Here is a 23,938-nt window from a genome sequence, read left to right as displayed (position 1 = left end):
AGGCAGGGTGACACAGGAGGTGTAACTGTGTGAAACAACAGGTGGAGGTCCTCTTAGCTGACTGCACTGAGCTGGGAAGGCCACAAAATCTGCACCATCCTTCAAAAAATTATATGAATATGAGTGGCTGAAAATGAACACAAATTATGTGTATCATTATTCACATTCTTTCTCTCGAATAAATTGTGAAAAGTCTCATGAGTTTATTTCATCTGAATTCAGGAGTGTGTATTAACACAGTGTACTTCTTAAAAAATCTACATGTTAACATTAATTCCATTATGGTGTGTTATTTAGTTATTGGTCATTATGGTCCATTTCAGCTCCAGATGTTTGTTTGGACTCATCTAGGGTAGCTTTGTGTGATTCATGGTTTAAAATCATCTGTATTTATCTCATGCTGAATCTTGGTGTCCTTTGAAGGAGGCTATTTTAGTTGCTCTATTGTTAAGGTGTTCTTTGTTCTTATTGGCTGCCCATCGTAAGCACTAGGTAGAAGGTGAGATGACCATATTAAGGATGGCTTTTTCAATTCCATGCAAGCTGAGAATAGGAAAAAAAGGAAACAAAATAATTATGGATGGGTGCTGAAAGGACCTAAAATATTTTTGTGACACCTAGTCCGATATCATAAATCATGAAAGAGAAATGAAGTAGAATTTGGGTTTTTTTTTTTTTTTTTTGTGTGTGTGTGTGCGCGCGTGTGTGTGTGTGTGTGTGTGTGTGTGTGTGTGTGTGTTTTTGTTTTGTTTTGTTTTTTTTTTATTTATTTTAACAAAAATGCATTTATACAGGTCTTGTAAGGGTGCTCAGGTGTCTCTCCTGCACACCATTTTTTGTCTCCCTTGTCCTACTCGTCCATATTATATGTTATATTATGTGTTTTGTTCAGAAAGTATCCTGCATTTTGATTGGCTTTAGTGTAACGCTGTACATTAATTGAATTTCACATTTAGACTTTCAGAGCAACCCTTTGTTTGAAAATCAATTCCCTGTTTGTTTGTTTGTTTGTTTGTTTGTTTGTTTGTTTTTTAAATTTCATTTCACTGAAAAAATAAAGAGGTCAAAGATTCACTTTTAAGAGGAAACTTTAGGTTTCCATGTTTTTGCCACCAATTTATGAATCATGAGAAGCCTGTCGCTCAAAAAAAGGAAAAAAAAGAAAGAAATGGCAGCTAATGGAGGCGTTCCTACAGAAACCTGAATAATTACCAGACAACACAGCAAATGAAACATGGTTACTAATTTCACTTTTTTCTGTCCTTTTCTGCAAATCAGATGCAGACACACATGAGAGCCATTTTGTTTTTTTTAAATGGTCACATGTCAGCCTTGTTTCTGTGGCCTTTTTGGGGTTTAGATGGTTGAGGTTTCTCATCCTGTGGGACCTTTTCTTTGTAGTCAAACTCCCTGAAGTATCAAAATTACACTCTTATATTTTCAAGAAGCAGGTTGTGAATTAAGCAAATGGTAGATGCATGAACATGAATATCCTGACTATACTGATTATCTTTTACATCTTGGAAACAGTAAGTTTGACAGCAGAAATGACAGAGTGAAATAATTCACCCTGAAATTCTCAGAGTGAAAGTACAGAAAGGATTGTGTCTGCACGTCTCAGGGGTTCATTGGTCTTTGGAGGCGCAAATAAACTAGAGCAACAACTTAAAACTGAGAGGTACAAATCGTGGATGACATGATCCAAACCAGATTTGTCAAACAACAGGAGAAATGGAGTTTAAACCAAAACATGCCAATTTATGATCCAAAAAGAAGCCAAAACAACAAAAAAAGTAATGATAATAATCTTTAAAATGTATGAAAGTGGAGATGTCCAGTTAATTTAATTTAATTAGTGTAGGTGAGACCAAAACTGTTTTACCTTCCTATACCAGGCAATACGCAGTTTTTAAATGCTGTAACAGCCTCATGTACGGAAGCCTGTTTCTGCAACTTTTAAAAAAAAAGTATCCATAACTCAAAATTTCGAGTTAGCTCTGTCAATCAGTAATCTGGAATGCGCACTCAAATTGACGCTTTCGAAAGTGCGTTTGTTGATAGTAATGCCATGTGATTCTGCTAATAAAACAATGATTTCATCATGTGTAAAGCCACGCTGAAAATATCCAGCAATTTGGGCATTAATGACTGGCTGTAATACTGGTAGCTTAGCTGTAGCATTTGTAGCTGAGGGATTCAGCTTCCGGGTAACAAGAAAATTATGTAATTCACGTAGATTACTGATTAGCAGTGCTAACTTGAAATTTCGAGTTACTTTTCTCAAAAGTTTGAGTTAATAAGTTGAAATTTCGAGTTATGGATACTTTTTTTTTTTTTTTTGTGTGTGTGGCAGAAACGGGCTTCCATACTCATGTGGCCACTACAGGAACTGTAGATTTTGGCCTTAACACTGATTAACTCCACTTATCAGACACCTAGAGGCAGGCCTGGCCAGAGAAGTGAAGATATCACTGAATAGCTATTATGCATTTACTGAGACTGTTCTTTTCCATCACTGTGCATCATATTGGCTCCCATCATGGTCTCTATAACAGAATATAAGCTTTCCAGTGCTGCTTTCCATTTACAGACTTTATGACCAGGCCAGTCGTACACTAGGTGGTCAGTTGCACAACACAGAACATTAATATGGTAATATGGCTCCTGTTGAACACTGCAAAGGCTGTGATTTGGCTGAATGGTTTTTGCTGGTGACATAGAAAATACTAAACAATAAATTTCAGTCAATGCTTTATTACTTTTTATTGCATGAAATGACATGAACGTGTTTATATCAAGATTATGACTTCATAACAAATAGCAATTTATGATCTAATTGTTCCTACAGGGGAAAAACAGACCATCTGTTACTACAGGATGTGTGTGAGTGTGTGTGTCTCTGCATTAGAGCAGTGTTTCCCAACCTTTTGGAGCCACGGCACATATTTCACATTAGAAAAATCACACGGCACACCACCAAACAAAAATGTCACAAAATGGATATTGCTAATTTTTCCCCACACACCAGGCATAGCCGAATTGGCTCGGTTTGTCCCCAGTATACCCTTTTTGCTTTCTTCTGACCACTACTCATGCTAGGGTCCCCAAAGGGTCCTGATACTTTTTTGCGCCATGGACCCGTTTAATGTCAGAGAATATTTTCACTGACCGGCTTTTAAGGTGTCGCAGATAAATACAACAAAATAAAATGATACGACCGAGACACAAACTGGTATTTTGTAAATATAATAATAAATGCGAATTCACTGTGTAACTTTATTAGCAGTGTACTCCTGAAATGCGGCAACAACATTGAGAGTAACATCCTCCTCTCAGCCCTTTAATGCTCTCTGGTCGCTATGGTAATGCGTAAATATTTTTATATTAATATTAACATCAACAACAGCAGCAGCAGCAGGCAGAGCAGGAAAAATGCAGTCAAAATGTAATCAGGTTGAATTATGTGTGGTATAATTTTTCATCTGCATCTTACTAGTTCATAAAATGTCTGATTGTACTTTTCCTGACTCTAATTAAAATTTCAGTTAATTTGGGCATGTTTGCCTGAGGGCTGGAAAGAGCTTTTTCAAACTGGGACATTAAAGATTTATCAGTTAACTATTTATCTTACAGTATCTTTTAATGATGTCTGTCTGCTGTGTAACAGCAGCTTCTGTACATGAGCAGATGTGTACAGCCCCAAAATAATTTCCATGATAGAAACACATTTGTTATTAGTGCTGTCCTTGGAACATAAACATCTAGAGCTGAGGTAATTCATCATGAAGCTTTACCGGCTGAACAGTTTCACCACAAAGGCCTTGATTTATTTTTATGTAAAGTCTGTTGCAGGTAATTTCATTTAGACTAAATGTTTTCCACTCAGGAAGCACTTCCTGCACCTGTTAGGGCTGAATCATAATGCCAGCATCATTGATTGCAAATCATTGCAAAGATTTCTTTGATTGCTTGCCACATTTTGTTGGTAGAACGTTTATGAAGATGGATAACTAAACGGAGGGAGAGTATACACATTTTAGGAAAGGATTTCTGTTTGAATTGTAGGATAAGTCAGTGTTTCCCAACCACTGTGCCGTGGCACATAGGTGTGCCATGAGAAATGATCAGGTGTGCCATGGAAGATTATTTGGTTCCACCTGATTAGTAATCTAAGCGACAGGCGTGAGTAACGGGCAGAACAATTACCTTTTTTTTCTACTAGAGGGCAGTACAACTACCTGCTCTAATCAAATGGATTGCCAACTGCCAGTAAAACAGAAGAAGACGCAGAAGAAATTACACAATAGTCATGCTGCGAGTGAGACAAGGCAGCGCGAAATAGCAATGGATAAATATTTAAAAAGAAAAAGTAGTCAATCTGACCTGGTCCTGGAGAAAATTCCGACCGAGATGAAGGCCCTAGCATGAGTAATGAAAGCAAAAAGTACTGGGGGTATACTGGGGACAAACCGAGGCAATTCCGCTATGCCTGGTGCGTGTCAAAAGATCAATATCCTTTTTGTGACATGTTTTTTGTTTGGTGGTGTGCCGTGTGGTTTTTCTAATGTGACATGTTCCGTGGCCCCAAAAGGTTGGGAAACACTTGGATAAGTTACCCCATGCCGAAAATCTTTAGGAAAATGGTGTAATCGTTCTTTTCACTGTGTACTTTAAAGTTTTGTGGAAGAAAAAAACTCTTGTGTATCTTTGTATCTATGAGCTGCTACTTTAAGGAAGAGCCTTGCCTTTTTGACACTTGACCTTACCCCAGAAAGGGTTTTCCTGTCTGAGAATTAATCTTTGCTGTAGGTATAGGAAAGGCATTTACTTGGTTGCAGGTCTTCTGTCTCTTCGTGTGAAGTGTTGTGCCCTGCTGTCAGATAAAGTCTGCCCACTGCTGTCTGCTCATCTCAGTTCACTGTGAAAGGAAATGTGACTTTGTCTAAATAGATGTAAGCAGCGAGATGACATTGTTGTATTAGGTGCGCTAGGATTTAGTGGGTTACAAAACTGAATCTCCACTTCCCCTTTCCATGCGCTCTTCTCCACCATTACCTCATCCTTTTATCTTGCCCCACATGTCTCTCCATCCTACCGCATCCCTCCGTCCGTGCGCCTCCTCCCGGTGACGCCATATCGGAGGAGGATGAGGAGGCGTGCAGCAGCATCAGCGGCGCTAAAGGAGCACAAACGGTTACTTTCGGCTATTTTTTACCTTTCTTATGTTTAATGCATCACTTGGAGCCTTTGAACATGGCGTGCTGGGTGATTTAGTACCGCACTTACTGATACGTCGGAGATATGTTGTTTCCTCCGGAATAAATCAGAAGAACGAGACATCACCGGAAGAAGGCTGAAACATCAATTTAATCGATTGATTTACAGGAGAGCGTTTGGAGGAGCGGCCAGAATGTCTTCTAGCCCCCCATCAAAGGAGTGCCTGTAAAAGCGGAACCAAACGATGAGGTAACTGAGCGCGTTTACAGCTCTGGTTCCGGGATGAGACAGGAACGGCTCCCCGCCGCCGGCAGAAGGCCGAGAGCGGGCGTGAAGCAGCGGCAGCAAAGCTCGGGAGGGGTCGGTAACATCATCAGCAGCGTCCTGAAGAAGCGCAACGGGATATCCAGGAGTGCACCCCGGCTGCTGTGCACCTTAGAGCCAGGTGACCTTCGAGTATATGGGCTTATTTTAAACATCTGCAGGCAGAGCAGCGCTAAAAAAGGAATACATGCCAAAATACTACGAAATGTTGGGCTGAAATATCTAATAATATTAATAAAGTCCACGCTGTTGTTGGAGATTTTGGGTCATGTGGGTGCAGCAATTTTTAAAAAATCATACTTTCCTTTACATATCGTAAGCCAAGAAAGATCACATTCAAGAAATATGTTTCCAATTATGATTATCAAAATAATGGCACAGTTAAGCATTAATGTGGTATTACAAACATTTTAAGAATGGATCCTTTAGGACTGTTTAAAACAATAATTTGTGTGTTAGTCATTTTAAGAAATGATTAACCAGCATAGCGAACAGTCATGAGTGACTTGGCTTATTTTCTGTGTATTTGCGGATGTCTGATGCATCAGACATGTGGTTAGCAAATATGTGCAGGTGACATAAAACAAGCTATTTATTTCCAAAGAAATGGTATATATGGCATATGAGGTCATGGGAAAGTGTTGTGCAGACACCAGGTGCTAAAATGAATGGGCACATCTTTAGTGGCTGGGGTTGCTGTTGATTTGCATTCATAGGATTTACTTATAATGGGAGTAAAATATTTTTATATTTGTCAACCCCATGCACTGGGTTTGATTTTTGTCATTAAACATTATTATAATGTAATTCCAATAGTAAATGGCTGTAATATGTAAATATTACAGTACAGTTTACAGTAGTGAACTGTAGCACATTGTAAATGAAAATACCAATAATGTGATGTAAGCGACAAAAGGTCATGGCTGGATACATATATTAAAATTTCAGGCATGAATGTGTCCCACTAAAACTGTTTGACCCACATTTAGTTTGAATCTTGTTAATGTGGAAATCATTATGATACAGGCTGGAAAAAACTTTATAGCATAGCTCATTAAAGTAGAATTGACAATTAAAATGGAATAAGACAAAAACCTTAAAAATACTCGAGATCACTTAAATAGAAAAGGGGGTAACAGAGCAAGTCGAAATCTAAACGAGACGCAGTGAAAGTAAGAATAAGTAGATTCCAGGTTTGAAATAAAACTGAGACGTTTCTCTGGCACATGTGCGGCAGTGTAAGAGATTGTTAAAACCGCTGCTGTATTTGGGTGGAGGTTTACCTTGATAATCGATCAAATTACAGACTTTCAGAATAAGATTTGAATCGTGGACTCTTTTATCCCATCATTTCACACTCTCCTTGTTTATGTTCGTGTTTACCGTGGTTATGTCACGTACACTGTGGAGAACTGGTTAAATTTGCCCTCTGAACTTTGCTGCTGCCGGCCTTAGCTGCAGTTCTGTATCCACACTGAATCGGCTGCGTTAGACTAATCTGTGACGGGGAAGTAGGAGGGTTTTCCGCGTTAATCCTCTCCCGAAGCCCCGAGAGGACACTGCAGAATAAAACTGCGCTCATCCATAATGGCGCACGACAAAACGGCAGAAGCGGACCGTTCAGGTTACAAGCCATTATTTCTTATGTTCGGAGTTTCATCGTAGAGAAAAACCACGCAGGTGTCCCGCGTGAGCGACACCAATCCTCCAGAGGCTGAGCTGGATGGGGACGGGAAGGCAAATGGCCGTAGTCGGAGCTGTTGGCGTTGAGCCGAGAGAACTGGCATGTCAGGACTTTACGGCTTCTTAACTTCAGATGAGAATTTCTCTTCCGGGTAGTCTTCTCGTAGGGCTGTATTCTGCTGTAAATGAGGTTTTAGACGATATTTAATCAGTGAAATGGAGACTGAAACGCGGATTCAGCACTACCAGGAAGTGGAGAGCGACTCACAGCTCCAAAGCAAACCAAAAAATATCACAGTCGGGAAATGAGATGTCCATTTTTCCTTTGGATACACGTGAAAATGTGTAAACTGCGCCATTTTGCCATTGGGTGTATCTGACTAAAACTAGCAGAAAGACTTGAGATCTTTAACATTAAACATTAAGCAGATTGTTTAGTGAAATGAGAAGTACACAAAGGTGTTTGAGGAAAAATGTTTCTCTGGAACGTTTTTATAAATGTGGGTTTTAAATTATGAAGATCAATAACTTGGGTTCATTAACTACCTTATGTTTTAAGTGTGCGATTTCCAGATAACATTTCTGTGCATGTGTACACATTTAAACAAAAAAAACAAAAAAACAATTCTGTATCTGGAAAAAGTCTGAACATCAAGTAGAAGGTGCCTCTAACCAGCTGTTTGTTTGTTTGTAGGGGTTGACACAAGGCTGAAGTTTACCATTGAACCATCTCTGGGAAAGAATGGATTTCAGCAGGTGAGGGGTGACGATACACTGCCCATATATTAAGTACACCTTCAGATTATTCTGCAGATACCCCTCCCCCCATATTAGCAATGCATAATTTAGACAAATAGACATGTTAAAATAAAAATGTCTACCATACGAATACTGAATATATATTTTTTCTTTTCAGTTCATCTTCATTATAAAAATAACTACACATCTTTAAGCACACTTGAACCAGTTAGACAACCAGTGACATTAATCGTCACACTAAATATAAAGTTGGATGAACGTGATTGCACTGAATATAATCTATATGCTATTAAGCCAGTAACTCTATTCGATACCACAAGTATCCTTCCTTGATACATCTTCTTTTTACTACTTTAAAGCTGTTGGTCTGAAATTATGTTTACATTCCACTACATGCATGTTTAGACTCTATGTAGAAGATGGACATATAGTGAGTGAGACTGGATAGCTTTTTCCTTTTTCTTTAATAGAGTAAGCATATAAAAATTATAATTCTGGGTATTTTCATTGATAAACCAATTAAACTGAGTGCTTTTTCTTCCCCACAGTGGTACGATGCCCTCAAAGCTGTGGCAAGACTTCCAACTGGGATACCAAAGGAATGGAGGAACAGGGTATGTTGCTCTAACCACCCAAATATAAGCTTTGTAAGAACTTTGTCATACTCAGTGAGTAAAAAAAGTAGAAACTCTCTCTGTTTGGGCACAAAATTGCTTCCATATAAAAAGGTGTTTTGATAAACAAAGCGTTACACATTTTTCCTCTCTGGTCGTGTTTTGAAGCCATCGGGGTGTTAAGCAAATAAAAGCGAGAGCCCAGCTGTGCTATTGCAAGAAACGTCTGTTCACTTTGTTGTCGTCAGCCTTCGGGCCAAGTTTTTACAGTCATGAGAGAGAAAGCGTAGTATGAAAGAACAGCGTGTAGAGGTACTTTATCTACGCTCCATTCATCTCACATCCCAGTTTTATCTTTTTTGATGCAAGTATGAAGAAATGGAAGCAATTACTTTCATTTTGTCAGAAAATGAAAAGCTTTTCTCTTGCGTGGATGTAAAACGATGGGAGTCACAGTGAACAGGGGCTCCTAATTGAAGTAAAAGTACCGTCTAAATGTTGGCTGGATTTCTACAAAAACCACAGCACCGACTGACTCATTGTTTATTGGCTGCTGTTGTCATTATCCAGGTTTGGCTAACCTTAGCAGACCAGTACCTCCACAGTATCTCTATTGACTGGGAGAAGACTCTTCGTTTTGCCTTTAATGAACGCAGCAATCCAGATGATGACTCCCTTGGGATCCAGATCGTCAAGGTAACCAAATTGTATTTGCAGCATATAGCATAAAATACAGAACAGGCAGACCACTGAATACCTTTTGAAGTGTAATGTAGACATAGTTCAGGGTCACATGCAGGGCATGGTACTACTCCACGGAGCACTCAAAGCACTTCACATACAAACATTCATAAAGCTCTTTTATTCTAAACATTTTGGATCCTGTATCTTTAAAAGAAAGGTCCTGGCTTTGATAAATGAAATGCCAAAAACTGCAGTTCTGTAATTGGCCACTTGAGGCTGGCTCCTAGCATACATTTTACATAAAAGATGGATGCTGTCACTAGGATGTATATGGATGGAGACCCTGAAGCTACATCCGTCTTATACAGCCATTCTGTGGTGCTAAAAGCGCGTCACCCCTGTATTGAAATGTCCAGGATAATCTACAACTTCAAATTAAACTTGTAACTGCAACTAGGCTGTCAAAGGCAAGAATTTTCATTATGTATTTAATCCATTTATCTGTTTAAATTATTAGTGTTGATGACTAGTAATCCTAACACAAAACCCCTGAACCTGTGCTATGAGAATATCTGAATGTATGATGCGGTTTTGAAATGTTTCCTGACAATCACAGAAAAAAGCCTTAAAAACTTAAAAAGCTGTGATTGATACGAATTTAAAAATTTCATTTATTCTTTTTTTTTTCTGTAAAACTAAGGGCTAGGCTTAGTTCTTATGTCAGCGATGACGTAGACGTCAGCATATTAAAGGTAAATTATTCCTCCAGACTGGGTGTGAATGTCATCAAACTAGCATTTAGTCCACTCAGTGTAGTCTGTGTTTGAAACTTTAGTACTACACTGGATTCAAGACCTATAATTATTAACATTCCATCTTTCCCCTGACCATTTTTTCCTCAACCTGTTGAGGAAAAAATGATGAGCTGTTTTTGTGAGTGCATACATCCGTAATGGCTGTTTATGTGCATTCAACAGTTTATTCGAGCTACCAATAAAATATAATGTGTTTCTCGGAAGGTATACCTGCTTAGATGCTGTTTGCTGATGACTTGTGCGTCAGAACACAGGATGACTCTGTCAGCTGAGTCGTTGCAGATCTTTGCTGTTTCTCACTGACTCATTGATTCAACAGAGGAACGGCTGTTTCCGTAAACAGGGCAAAGTCTAGTCATCATTTATCCTGTTTAATGTTAATGCACGTCCTTGTAATAAAATAATCCAAGCTGTTGTTCCTTTTCGTCCACAGGATCTACACAGGACAGGCTGCAGCTCTTATTGTGGCCAGGAAGGGGAACAAGACAGGGTGGTGCTGAAGAGGGTGCTTCTGGCATACGCCCGCTGGAATAAAACTGTGGGTTACTGCCAAGGATTCAATGTACTGGCTGCTCTTATACTGGAGGTTACAGAAGGCAATGAAAGTGATGCACTGAAGGTATACACCAAAATCTAACCATATAATCAAACTCAGGTCATTGAGTTTAGTCTGCTTACATATGCTGGTGGATTTTAAAATAAAACATTTTTAAGTAGCTTAATTTGCTTTGAATGATCATAACCGTGCTTAAACCATGTTTTTTATTTATTTTCTGTTCTTTTTTTCCCCACTCATCCATATCCAGGTGATGATCTATCTTATCGATAAAGTGCTGCCTGACAGTTATTTTGCCAACAACTTGCGAGCGTTATCAGGTAAACAGCCTATGACAGTACACCTAAGATTTTACTGGCTGCCATAATATCTAATTTTCACACTTATGTGTTAAAAAGATGCTAATGACAATATCGTCGTGCCAAATGTAAAAATGTGAAAGTGGACACCAAATTGCAGGAACTCCATCAGGGCAGATACAGAGTGCTTAACAGAGCAGCAGCAATTAGAGATGCAGGAGATTATCTGTCTGCATTTTAGAGTCATGACTGTTTTGTTTTTGATTGTTTTTTTTACTCCCTTGGGTACATTTATCTGATTTGGAGATGAAATAATCTCCATAAATGCATTCCTGTATGTTGTAGTCCACACGTAGGCCTGGAGTAGTGACGTCTCAGCTTCAGTCGTATATTGTATTTCCTGAAATGTAATTGGCTATCATCCATCCATCCATCCATCCCTCCCTCCCTCCCTCCCTCCCTCCACCCTCTTATCCAGGGCCAGGCCCCGGGGGTTGGCTATTGTGTGATTGAAATTAAGGTTGTTTCATAATTTTTTTTAAATTTGTAAATAGGGAAAAAAGAGAAGCTTAATCTGAATTTCTTTCATCCACTAACACTTGAAGCCCTACAAAAACTGGCCGACGCCCCCAGAGTCTAAGTCAGCAGATGGGTCCTACCTGGATTTGAAAACACTAGTGATTTAATGGACTTGACAGAATAAATTTTATATCAAATTGGGTTTACTTTTCCAGTGAAAAATGAAAATAGTTATGTAAATTTAAAAACTGTGGATCTGGGGATCTAATCTGAGGATTAATGAATACCATTAACTTTTCATCACGCTAGATTTCTTACTCTGTTGTCTCCTCCTGTCAGTGGACATGGCGGTATTCAGAGACCTGCTGCGTCTAAAGCTGCCGAGGCTTTCCCAGCACCTCCACCACCTTCAGAAAGCAGCCAACCGAGAGGCTGGAGGTACAGTTGCTATATGGGATATTTGGTCACAAAGTCTGTAAACTATTTAGATGTTCATCCTACAGAGAGGCTAAGAACTTTTTCATGTATGTTTAATATCTGTTTGTCTCTCTGCTGCAGGCAGCTACGAGCCTCCGCTGACCAACGTCTTCACTATGCAGTGGTTTCTGACCATGTTTGCCACCTGCCTGCCGGCACCCACCGTGCTGAAGATCTGGGACTCTGTTTTCTTTGAGGGGTCAGAGGTGCTGTTTCGAGTTGGTCTCGCCATCTGGGAGAGACTGGGAGAGTAAGTGAACCTACCTGCAGTCACACCTGGTGTAGAGAACACACCCAAACACGTATGTTTTGGTAATTCTGCTGCAGATGTTACATCAGGTGTGGCTTGGCTGTTTGGTTGCAGTGTTACTCATGCATGCACATTATGAACAGAGGTGGGGCGTAGCTTACGTGTAACTAAAAAGTGATTGGCTGCTGGAGTAGATTTTATATCAAGATTTTTTTTAGCCCTTTAGGATAGGGGAAAACTGGACATTTCACATCATCCATTCATGCATCTGGGTCAGTAGCTCTCCCTAGCCACTACCTCCAGCTCTTCTGGTGGGACACTGAGGCATTCCTAAGCCAGCTGAGAGAAGTCCAGGTTCTCCCATTTGGAAATTTTCAAAACACCTCACCTAGAGGAATTCCAGTCAGAAGCCTGAACCACAGAGCTCAGCTTACTTCTTTTGGTGTGTAGAGAGTAGAGGCTTCGGGCCCCTCCCAACTGACTGAGGTCCTTACGCTATCCAGTCCAGATATCCTATTGAAGCTTCGTAATGAACTAATCATTTCATTCAGGTGTGTTTACCCAGGGTAATATCTAAAACCTGCAGGACACCAGCCCTTGAGGCCTGGAGTTCAACACCCCTGCTTTAGAGGAAGCAAATTTCTGCTGCTTATTAATGGCAAGGGCAATTAAATTCTCTTGCAAGCACTGAATATTATAATATAAAATATAAACTCAAATATAAAAAAAAAAAAAAAACTGGGTGGAGGTATGTAGCTCAAAGCTACATACCTCCTTGAGCACCATGCATCTCAAGAAAATATCACAAAATAATCAAGATATTCGTCTGTGTCCAGGACTGCAGTTCATGCATGGTGCTCAGGGAGTTATGTAGCTTTGCGCTACATACCTCCACCCAATTTTTTTTTTTTCAGTGTTTGCAAGAGAATTTAACTCATTCACTGCCAATGGCTGGCAGTGAGTGAGTTAATTTCCCTTGGTATTAAAAATCCACTGAAAGCGAATATCACCCTTGCTATTCTATTTTATTAATAATAATTACCCCGGAAATGCATCCTGTGGGGTTTCAGCTGCTGGAGCTGATTGCATCCAAACAGGATGTGAGTCCACATATCAGATGGAAAGTGGTTTTGATGGTTTTGAGTCCCTCAAAATGCCTTCAAGTCTATTGTTTTGCAGAAGCTTCACAGAGAAGATGAAGAGGGCAGGACGTCAGACATGGGAACAGCACAGTTAATCTGGTTAATTTTCAAAATAAAAGGCAACCATTTGCAAAAGCGTGTTTAAAGTGATAAAATATTCTGCTAACACTGTTGATAAATTCTGACATAAATAAAAATTGCTTATCAACTTTTTACGTGTATCCCACATCTCTGATGGTTTAAATCAAATTATAAACCCATCCTTGGTTCTCTCACTTCCTCTTTCTTCAGGAGGATAGAGTACTGTCAGACAGCAGATGAGTTTTACAGCACCATGGGTTGTCTCACTCAAGAGATGTTGGAGCACAACCTCATCGATCCTACAGAGCTCATGCAGGTAGTGAGCAAACTTCACACACACTACTTTAATGCTGTACATGTTGTGATCATGGCTTCCTCACCTGTCTCCTTTCTGTGTCTGTCAGGAGGTTTACTCCATGGCGGTGTTTCCCTTCCCTCAGCTAGCCGAGCTAAGAGAGAAATACACCTACAACATCACTCCGTTTCCTACGTCAGTGAAATCCAATGGAAGGTTTGTTCTAAACTCAGAAGATCAATAGTGCTGTGTAAAAAAAAAAAAAAAAAAAAAAAAAAACAACAAAAAAAAAAAACACACAACTCAATATTTTTCCACTTTACTACTCTTAAAGACATTTTTATGTTCTCTGTGACCGCTAGTGATGACCTGGAGGTGTGACCATGGGACAGATGCTTGTATTATACTGATGGTCACTACTTTCAGAAGGAAAATGGCGCGGTATAGGAAGCAGTAAAGCCTCTTTGTAATCACCAACTATAATTTTAATACAGAATTAACTCATTGTAAATTAAAGCAGTGCAACTCTGCTCACTGACACTAATATTCAACATTAACAGTAAAATGTTGGTCGTCAGCAAATGTTCAGAAAACCAAAACATTCAGTCCAAAAGTGTGTTTACACTCTTTTTTTCTGTCTGTCTGACATCTCGCCTCTTGTACAGATAAATATGTGTATTTTGTGGTGGTGGTGATGGTTTTCTTGCAGTAGTGGTCTGGGCAGCTGGGAGAGCGATGATGACGCCGACATGGACGATGAAGATTCTGTGGTGACTGCGCTCGGCTGTCTGGGTCCCCTGGGTGGCCTACTGGCCCCCGAACTGCAGAGATACCAGAAACATCTCAAAGGTCAGCGCACACACACACACACACACACACACACACACACACACACACACACACACACACACACGGGATTTAAATGGTGACCCTCAGTGTGGGTACAGTCAGGAGCCAAGCAGTTCCAGATGGACTGCTGCCCCAAATCCTCGTGTCCTGCCCTTAATATGACTCTAAGTACTGACAGACTCTGATCCGTTTCCTCCAGACAAATCCCCACTTCCTGCTTCTTCAAGGACTCGTACAAGCATGAAAAAGCTGAAACCAGCCAGGGGGCTTTAGTTAAAAACATTGGTTAAGATCTGTAAAAGCTGTTTTCCAAACCTGAGCTGAACTTTTAACCTCATAAGAAGATATCAGTACAACTGTCTTAACCTACTTCAAAAGGGAAACTCTGCTCATTATATTTGGAAGCAATGTGAAGGAAAAGAACATCAATCAAATGCCTGCACAGGGGCTCTGAGACAGCAGAGTAATTACAGTGAACAAACTGAGCTGCTTGTCTTTGACGGGGATTTTTCGTTGTGTCCTGCTGGAAGAGCTGAGATGGAAAATAACTTCCAACTTTCAGTGAAGCTGAAGAGAAAACAAACAATAATTCACTCAACAAAATGCATTTTATGTCATCTTCAAAGGCTGCTTGTCTAAAAGCGCCATGATTGTGATGCCATCAGAGGCAAAGAAAACAGGAAAGAGTGAATCAGCCTGCTGGGCTTACTTTGAAAGTCTTTGAAACTTGTAACTTCTAGTCTCCAAAACACTATCAGACAATGCAGCATGTTGTGTACATTTAAGTGAATGCTCCAGATGTTATCATCTATCGATAGCATCAAGCAGCTTTTTTTTTTTTCTCTCGCTTGTACTAAATCTGATGTTTCTAGTGCACAGCTGATTTTGATTTAAAGCCAAACTGGGCAAGTAAATAAGTATGAAAAAGAGCTTAAGAAGAGCCAAAAAGGCATGCTGGATTTGGCCTGTTTTGTATATTCTGCTTAAATTGCTCCATCTGCCTTTTTGAACCACCAGCTAATTTGACTCTAATCACTTTATTTCATGTTCAGTCATAAAATAGATCCAAACAAGTGGAAATAATAAAGCATGTGTTCTGGTTTTACATGTATTCTTGCATTCAGACCAGCGAGGCGAGCAGGGAAGCATTGCAGAGCTGAGCCCCGGAGCAGTGGGAGGAGGAGGAGGAGGGGCTGGTAGTGGAGGATCAGGAGGAGGAGGAGGTGCAAGGGCAGAGCATCAAGCAGCCATTAACGGCATGATGATGGAGAGAATGAGCACCGACATCTACGCCCTGAAGAAGCAATACGCACGCATCAAACGACGGCAGCAGCAACAGGCTATGCAACTCTACATCCGCACAGGTAAGTGAGAAATGAGTAACAGCATTCACACAGCTGGTTTACCAAGATGATGAATGTCTTTGAGCTTTTGTATTGCTCAAAGACACTCATATAAAAAAAAAGCGTTTCATTATGTTCATTATTTATTTTTTCAGGATGTTTTTACATTTTTTTTTTCTTCAGTGCATAAATCTTGTGTGTTTCTGCTGTCGAGACACACCAGAACATTTCTTAAAGGGGACCTATTATACATTTCCTATTGTCTGTTACAATTGTGCATGCTTGTATCAAACATGACCAAAGTTTCAAGTAATGATGTCAGCAAGTACAAGTAATACCTGTGAAATGCTAGCTCAGGCTTCAGTTAAGCAGTTTTAGACACTTTGTTTTTCTACTCCTTAGTCTTTATGATGTCATATTTAGGGGATATCCCTAAATATGGTCATTTTAGGGATATAGCTCAGCTTTTCCCACAGATTCATGTAGTATTTGTCATTATAAGGAGGCAGGAGAGAATACACATATATCAAAGGAAGCACACACCCAAGCGTTAGAATATAAAAGAGTAAATTAAAAACCATATATATATTCCTCCAAAGATCAATTGTCACTAGCCGAGGTCTGTTTGACCGTGGGATGAGAGACTTGACACGACTAAATGACATCGATGACTGAAATGAACTTCAACAGCAACCTCACTAGACCGTGAAAATCTAGAGCAGGGATTTCAAACTAATTTTACATCTTGGGCAAGACCAGTGAAACGCCTCGTTTTATCAGTGCAAAGATATTTAACTAGTCAGAAGAAGGCTGCCTTAAAAGGGAGAGGAGCTAAATTAGCTTCTTTCAGACAGGATGGTAAGATAGATGAGGCTAATTTTTAAATATTAATCATGCGAAGCTACTCTAGTAGACTTAAAAGATAAATGTGGAGCTGAAAACGAGACTAATGGGTCCCCTTTAATAAATAAAATGCCAGTGAAATGGTACACATGGATGAGAATAAAGAAACCAAAAAGCCAGCTGTTGATGATGATTATGACGTGTGACTCACAGGACCTGGACCTGTAGCGCCCACAAGTCCAGGGGTTCTTCAGGGGGCTTCCAGCAAACAGAGTGGCAGCACTACTGAGCAGCACACTGACGGTACTTGTGTCAACAGCCATTCTGAAATTGGGTGTTCTGGGGATTATTTGAGCAATCTTTGGTGTTCGACTTTTTAGAAATGGTCTTTATTGGAATCAACAGATTCTTACCACAGACACAACTAATACAAGTAGAGAACTAAATTCTTCTGGGGAAATCTTGCAAGACCACTGAATGATTACTAGTGGTGTATATCTATAAAAATGATTGATTTTTGACAAAATTCTGGTTTTCGTTGGCTCGGTTTTGCAGATGGATGATGCTCTCAAAATGCTGTGCAGTGCACACATGTGTCTGCAGTGCTAAGAAAGCTTTTATTTATAAATTTGACAGCTGTTGTCTGGTATTTTGAGAGCCTTTTGGAAACAGGTGTCACACTCTACTTTTATATAACTGATATTGGATCAAAAATAAGTGTAGAAAATGAACTACTGTAGCTACAACTGGTGATGGTTTTGCTCTGGTTACAGGTGACATACACAATCAATCACCTATATATGTATTCTGAATGTTTATTTGGAGGCACCTGTCACTGCTATGTATAAATAATATCCTTTACATGCATAAATAATATTTGTATACATTTAACTGCTCTTAAATATTTTAATTCTTATATGAAGTGTACAGTATACATTATCAAAATGCTCTGTAGTGACAGATGTTTCCAGTTACACTTGATTTGGTCAATGATTCACATTCTTTGCCTGCATGTTGGAGGATTTCTCTGTTTTGGGTAATCGTGACACTAACCTTGATGAGCAGCTGCAGCTCCTTCCATGTCGTATTCACACATGATTTATAAGGCTTGTGCAAAAGTATTACAGTCACATTTGGTGTTTTCCCTCTGCAGCTGTAAACATTTGTGCATAACACGCTCTGTAAATCACTTTAATCTGTTTTTAAAAAGTCCTGCTTGTACTGTAATATGGTTTATTTACATTGGGAATGGGCCTTAACACTGTACATATTATGTAATATGAGAAAAATAATTTTCACTCTAGTCCACATCTTCTCTGAATCTCATTATTGCATAAACCAAAAGCTCCGCATGCCCCTAGTGTTTGATATCTTATATTGCTGCTTGGAATAGCTAAGTGTTTAAAAAATGTTAAAAAAATTATTAAAATAGAAAACATGCAGTTATATACAATTTTTAAAACATCAAGCTTTACTTGATGGTTTCTGTATCAAATAATTATAAAAAATTAAAGTAAAAGTTGTTAAAATTGAATGAAGGTTTAGTTATCTAGAGGAAATAAAAACAAATAATGGTTTAATTGGGTCTAAATAAGCTAATAAGACTTAACAGTAGATTTTTTTTGAGCTAACAGGAGCTGTCTTAACCTAACAGGAGAGAAAACTAGATATCTAGAAGAGCTAGCAGAAGCTAACTAAAGCTAACATGGCTAATGGAAAACTAAAAAGGGTTGAGTGGGGTTGACAGGGGCTAATGGTAGCTAATTGGAACAAATGTGAGCAGAAAATAGGTAAAAGAAGCTAGCAGAACTTATCTGAACCTAATAGTATTCAATATTAGTAATGGCAACAAATGAAAGCCTAAAAGAGCAACCGTACCTAGATGTCTAACAGTAGGTACCTGAAGCTAAAAGCGTATGTTTGAAGGTACCATGAGCTAATTGAAGCTAAAAGAAACTACTCAGAACTAACAATTATTTTGAATGAACAGGTGTTGATGGTATCTTAATGTGGCTAGCTAAATTAATCTGGAGGTTATACGAGTTACTAAGAGCTAAAGGGAGCTAACTAGGGCTAACAAAAGCTTAACATAACTATCTGGAGCAAAAATCAGGCTCTAGTTAGCTTTAGTTATCTTTGCTCATGTTATCTTGTTTGTTTTTTAATCTTCTCCCCTAATTTTAATGGTGTTCATATAATGATAGCATGCAGCAGTCATGATTTGCACAGCAACAACAAAATTATGTTTACAATTTATTTTATGCCTTAGTAGTTACTTTGGTCAGCTAAATAAATTGTTTCTCTGGTTAAAGGGCAAAGTAAAAATGTCTCATGGAATTCTGTCATTTTTATGCCTTCTTGGTAAGCTCAGAGAGCATCTGTTGTAAGCTTGTTTTAATACATTTTGTTTTATTCTCTCTGAACTGTCACCTCCCCTCCAGATAAGTGTCCTGCCACCCGTGTCCTGGCCTCACAGCTCAACCCTTCCAGTTCAGTGATAAACCATCTCCTCCTGGGCCGAAAACCACGTGGAGGTGCTCGAGGCTACAGACCCACTTCTGCTACAACGTCCATTTTACCAGGGGCCCGACCTAGTTCTCTGTTCCAGAGTCCGGTTCCTCCGGGTTCCCCAGCCAGGCAGCGCTGTAGCTCCCTGGCCTCAAATAGCACTGGATCTCCAGGAAGCTCCAGAGGAGGTGGAGGATCACCTTGGCGCGCTCATGTTCGGCAACATCGGAGGAATATAGCTAGGGCTAGAGCTCAGCTGGGATTTGGAGATTCAGAGGACAGGGAAGATGAAAAGGAGAAGGAAAAAAGAGAATCAGCAAAGTTGGAGGCTGAGGAGCAGGAGGAGAAACAGAGTGAGGAAAATAAATGGGATGATGAGCAGAAAGAGGCGAGCGACTCTTTTATACCTCTGTCTCCTGACTCCTCTGGTACGGGGTCAGCATGTGAAGAGGCTTTACAGGGTTCAGATGAGACTAAAGGAGCAGAAGTTGCAGATGTGGTAGTGCAGCTGGACTCCCTGACTCTAGAGAGTGAATCAAATCAAAGTTCTCCCAATGACCAAAACCCAGATACAGTACCCAAATTACCAGAGTTTAAACCTGCACCCCAAGTCCCTCTCCTCCCTCCACCGCCATCCTCCATCAGACATAAAGAGTCTGACTCATCAGAAAGACACGCTGGCTCTGTCAGATGCTTTTCTCCTCCTACTACTCCACCACCTCACCACTCCTCCAACTCCTGCATCTCTTCTTCATCACCTTCCACACCAAGCACACCCCACTCTCCAACAGCTCCTCCTTCTCTTGATCAATCTTCCTCAGATTCTCCTACACTAACCTCCACTCCAAAACCCAACTCCACCTCCTCCTTACCACCTTCTTCATCAGCTAATTGCTTATCTGCGCTCTCTCCTCCTGCCTCTTCCACCTTTTACAAAACCTCCTCCCCCTCTACCCCCTCCCTCTCCTCTATCTCCTCATCTTCTAGATCCCAAGTCTCCTCTTCCCCGTCAACCCCGGGGCTCTCCTCCATTCCTAAACAGCAAGTCTTCTCCCCGTTCCCTTGTGTGAAGCAGCCCAGGAAGTCTGTCGCAGCCAGAAACCTGGGCCTCTATGGTCCCACCTCCAGAACTCCCACCGTCCACTTCCCTCAGCTCAGCCGCAACCTCAACCGCAGTAGTGCAGCCGGACTGACTGGCAGGCGATGAAAAGTCCTGACTGAACCATGTTGCCTCCTGCATATTAGGGAAAACACTTAATAATAACCGACAGTATAAGGTCTAAAAGATTGAAACTCAGCTGTAGTTTAAGAAGTAACTAAGTGTTAACTTTTTTTGTTGGGGGGGGGATTCCCACTGCATTAGTACATTTGAGGAGCTTGGGACAGCATCCAGACCCTCACTGTGGCCTATGCAGGTCATTCTTGACCATAATGGATTTAAAAAAAAAAAAAAAAAAAAAAACAACAAAAAAGATTTCCATGGGTAGAGGCTCCATCTGTTAAGTGTATACACATCTCTTCAGTAGCAGCTTGTTCTCCTGGACTGAAACGTGAAGATGCTGTGGTCAGATTCTTCCCTCTGGACTTCCTTGGACCATATTTACCAATACAGTGGAGTATCTTTTCCTATGAGTTTGCACAATAGCCATCCAGTTGTTTCTATGCCAAGTATTTAAAAATAATAAGTACACATGAAACATGACATACCTAAGAATTTCTGTAATGGAGAAATGAAAAGAACTGCCTAATGATGTCCTGAAGCACTTAACATTTTTGTTGTAATGTTAAAATCTGTGCATGTGTTTGTTTGTTTCTACCAGTCATCAAGAATGAATGAAGATCAGGGGCATTTTTTCTTAGTTTGTTTTGAAGGCTGTGTAAATGAAATTAATCTAAATATAAAAAGCATTTGTTCTGAAACTGGTTACTGGAATTGATGAGCTCTTGTTTTACAGTAGTTCCAAATGTGATGATTTATAAGGCAAAGGCAGAAACACTTATTGTGTCAGCACTTTGAATTTTGTCAGTACAAGTATTCAACCACAGGAATGCTTTTCACTGGGCTTTTACTGCAATGCAGCTGCCTAAATAAATGAGGATTCCAGCATGAGAAGCCACAGTACAGTTCTTATGATGTATGCTTATGACCTTTGAGAATTTTGAAGTTCTAATTCAGTTCAAGTCTCAGAAATCAACCCGATAAGTTGATACAAGTCAGACTTATACAAATAATCCAGACAGCATTTACTGCAGTGTGACAATCATTACACCGCTTAATAATGCTGCATCTGAAAGAGAAAAGGTTCTGATAGCTTATTTGTAATTTAGCCAAAACTTATAAAATATCCTCAGTTTTTGTGAAATTGGTTTATCTTGTGAAATGATTCTGGTTCCTTTCACGTATTTATGCACATATTATTCATTTTATATCGGTTTATGACAAAACTGCCAAATTCACAGACGTGTACTGCACTTCACTTGACATAAAGACATCCAGTTGTTCTGAATCTCTTATCTTGGATTTTCTGAGGAATATTTTTCATTGAGGCTTTCACAAGACTTATTCAAAGTTCAGAAGTGCATATATCTATTAAGTGCTTGAATTTGTTACCCCCTGCCTGATTTATTGGCTGAGTTTTATTGTGGCTTAGATTGGAAACATTGGGAGACGGACGTGTTTGTCAGCCTGAATGCATTTTAGATGCTGCTGCTTGCATCCTGAGGTATTATTAGTTCAGCTGATGCCTTCAGAAACACTGCATTATCCAGCTAATAGCCTGTAACAGCACCATCTATAAAACTCACATGCCCCAATTGTCTCATGAATTCAGGAAAATAGGAAATGATGTATGCTTGCAGTCAGGTGAATGTTGTGTGCTTCTGTTTTTCATGCATTATCCAAGTTGGCCCAGAGGAGCACACTTTTTCTTTCATGGCGCAACTTTAAAAATAAACTTTTGCTTTTGTGATTTTAAATAAATAGCTTGCTATGCTTAGCTAACATTTAATTTAGCTTAGCCTACGCATTTAATTTCAAATGTAACAAAAAGAACAAAAAGTGAGCTGGTTACGAATGTAGGACAAACAGCTGCACTATGATGTAATATGTGGAGAAGGATTCGTCATTAAATGTGATACGTTTAGCTCAGTCTAAAGCTGAGCTGCAGAAGAGCTGGCTTTAGAGCTTTAGGTTTCTCTCATTTTCTTATTTTTAAATCTTCATTGATGGAAGTTGTGCGTTGCACAGGGGGACAGATAAGAAAAAAGCCGTTAAAGCAAGCTGTTTTTAGCATTCCCACTCCATCTTGTGCACAATCTCTTGGTTTGGGTGGTTGATACTAGGAATTTAAACTCATCTGCCTTCACTGTCTTTACTCCTTGCAGCTTCATCATTCCACCTCTCATTCACACACATGTATTCTGTCTCACTTATGTTCCTCTTTTATTCCAGCGCATACCTCCACCTCTTCAGCCTCTTTTACAGCTGTTCTCTACTCTCAATAAAGATCAGTCTTGTCTGCAATCATCATAGACCATGCATACTCTTGCCTGAACTCATCTGTCAACCCGTCCATTACTGTTGGAAGCAAAAAGGGCCCATCTTGAACGTCTCTGTCACTTCTGCCAACAACGTTCCCATATCTTCATCACTTTTATAGCCCCTCACTTCCTCCTTACCAATCCTCTTCCTTCATCTATCTTCTTCTTTAATTTTCTTCAGTAATCAGCTCCTTAAAGTACTCCTTCCAACTTAACACACTGTTAATTCATTTAGTATGTTTCTGTCTCTATCCTCATCCTAACCTGCTGCATATCCTTTCTAGTGTGATCTCTCTCTGCCTAGAAGTAAAAGTCTTTTTCTCCTTCTTTATTGTCCAGCCTCACACACAGCTGCTGTTTTTATCCATAGTTGCAGAAATTTGTGAAATTGTTAGCATAGTTAAGCAAATCCAGTAATCCACTGGAGACGCATGGATTGTTTTCCCTACTGAAATTTAAGTCTGAGCACCTGTCTGGGACCACAGGTGTGATCCAGAGTTCATCAGTTAATTCATTTAGTATGTTTCTGTCTCTATCCTCATCCTAACCTGCTGCACATCCTTTCTAGTGAGATCTCTCCATGATCTCTTTATCTCATTTAAAACTTCATTTGAGTTTATTTTCTCATTTAAGTGTAAGGGGGGAAAAAGCATTTGGCACAGCTGCTGTATCTGGTTTCCACGGTCACATTTTAAAATCATGAGTCTTTGCCGTAGTATCACGAAAACATCTGTCATTTCTGCATAGCATGTCATTTTCCCCCTGATTCTCTTGCCAACAAAAACACTGTATTTGGTTTCATGTGACGCAGCAGCTGTGTGTCGTATGTTGTGTATGATGTGTTAAAGGGATATGTTACCACGTACTGTACACCAAACTATCCTCAGTTACTGTAAAGAGTTTTGATGTAGTGTAATTTACACACTCCAAATAAAGAAGTACTGCGAGAACAAGAGGCGGCTCGGCTTTATTGAGACATTTTTTTTCCTTATTGGATGTTATTGTCTTGAGAAAAAGAGAGTGCTGTGAAAAACAAGTACACAGCTAAGGCTTCCATAGAAGTTAAGAGCAGCCAGGTGCTGCTAATCAAATGGACTTGATTAACTAATCGTCAGCAGGTGTGAGCAGCTTTTGCACTTG

At 39.8% G+C, this 23,938-nt stretch overlaps 1 protein-coding gene across 7 annotated transcripts in view; it reads left to right on the top strand.

Annotated features, from left to right (window-relative positions):
* The window catches only part of tbc1d30 (TBC1 domain family, member 30), a 28,759-nt gene extending 5,008 nt beyond the window's left edge, over positions 1-23,751 (top strand). The window contains exons 1-14 of one of the 7 annotated variants that reach the window (XM_004569999.3): positions 5,131-5,662; positions 7,919-7,980; positions 8,532-8,597; positions 9,168-9,293; positions 10,530-10,715; positions 10,903-10,972; positions 11,810-11,908; positions 12,029-12,197; positions 13,631-13,736; positions 13,825-13,931; positions 14,425-14,564; positions 15,689-15,928; positions 16,964-17,053; positions 19,192-23,751. In XM_004569999.3, coding sequence (XP_004570056.3) covers positions 5,500-5,662; positions 7,919-7,980; positions 8,532-8,597; positions 9,168-9,293; positions 10,530-10,715; positions 10,903-10,972; positions 11,810-11,908; positions 12,029-12,197; positions 13,631-13,736; positions 13,825-13,931; positions 14,425-14,564; positions 15,689-15,928; positions 16,964-17,053; positions 19,192-20,465 — 2,898 coding nt within the window. In that variant the 5' untranslated portion in view covers positions 5,131-5,499 and the 3' untranslated portion in view covers positions 20,466-23,751. The other 6 variants (XM_004570000.3, XM_076875633.1, XM_076875634.1 and 3 more) reach the window with 6 other exon arrangements.
* Positions 23,752-23,938: the final 187 nt, after the last annotated feature.

Source organism: Maylandia zebra, linkage group LG17 (assembly GCF_041146795.1).
Source record: "Maylandia zebra isolate NMK-2024a linkage group LG17, Mzebra_GT3a, whole genome shotgun sequence".
Taxonomy (NCBI): Eukaryota; Metazoa; Chordata; class Actinopteri; order Cichliformes; family Cichlidae; genus Maylandia; species Maylandia zebra.
The sequence above is the reverse complement of the archived record's forward strand: the minus strand, read 5'-3'. Positions and strand labels throughout refer to the sequence as shown.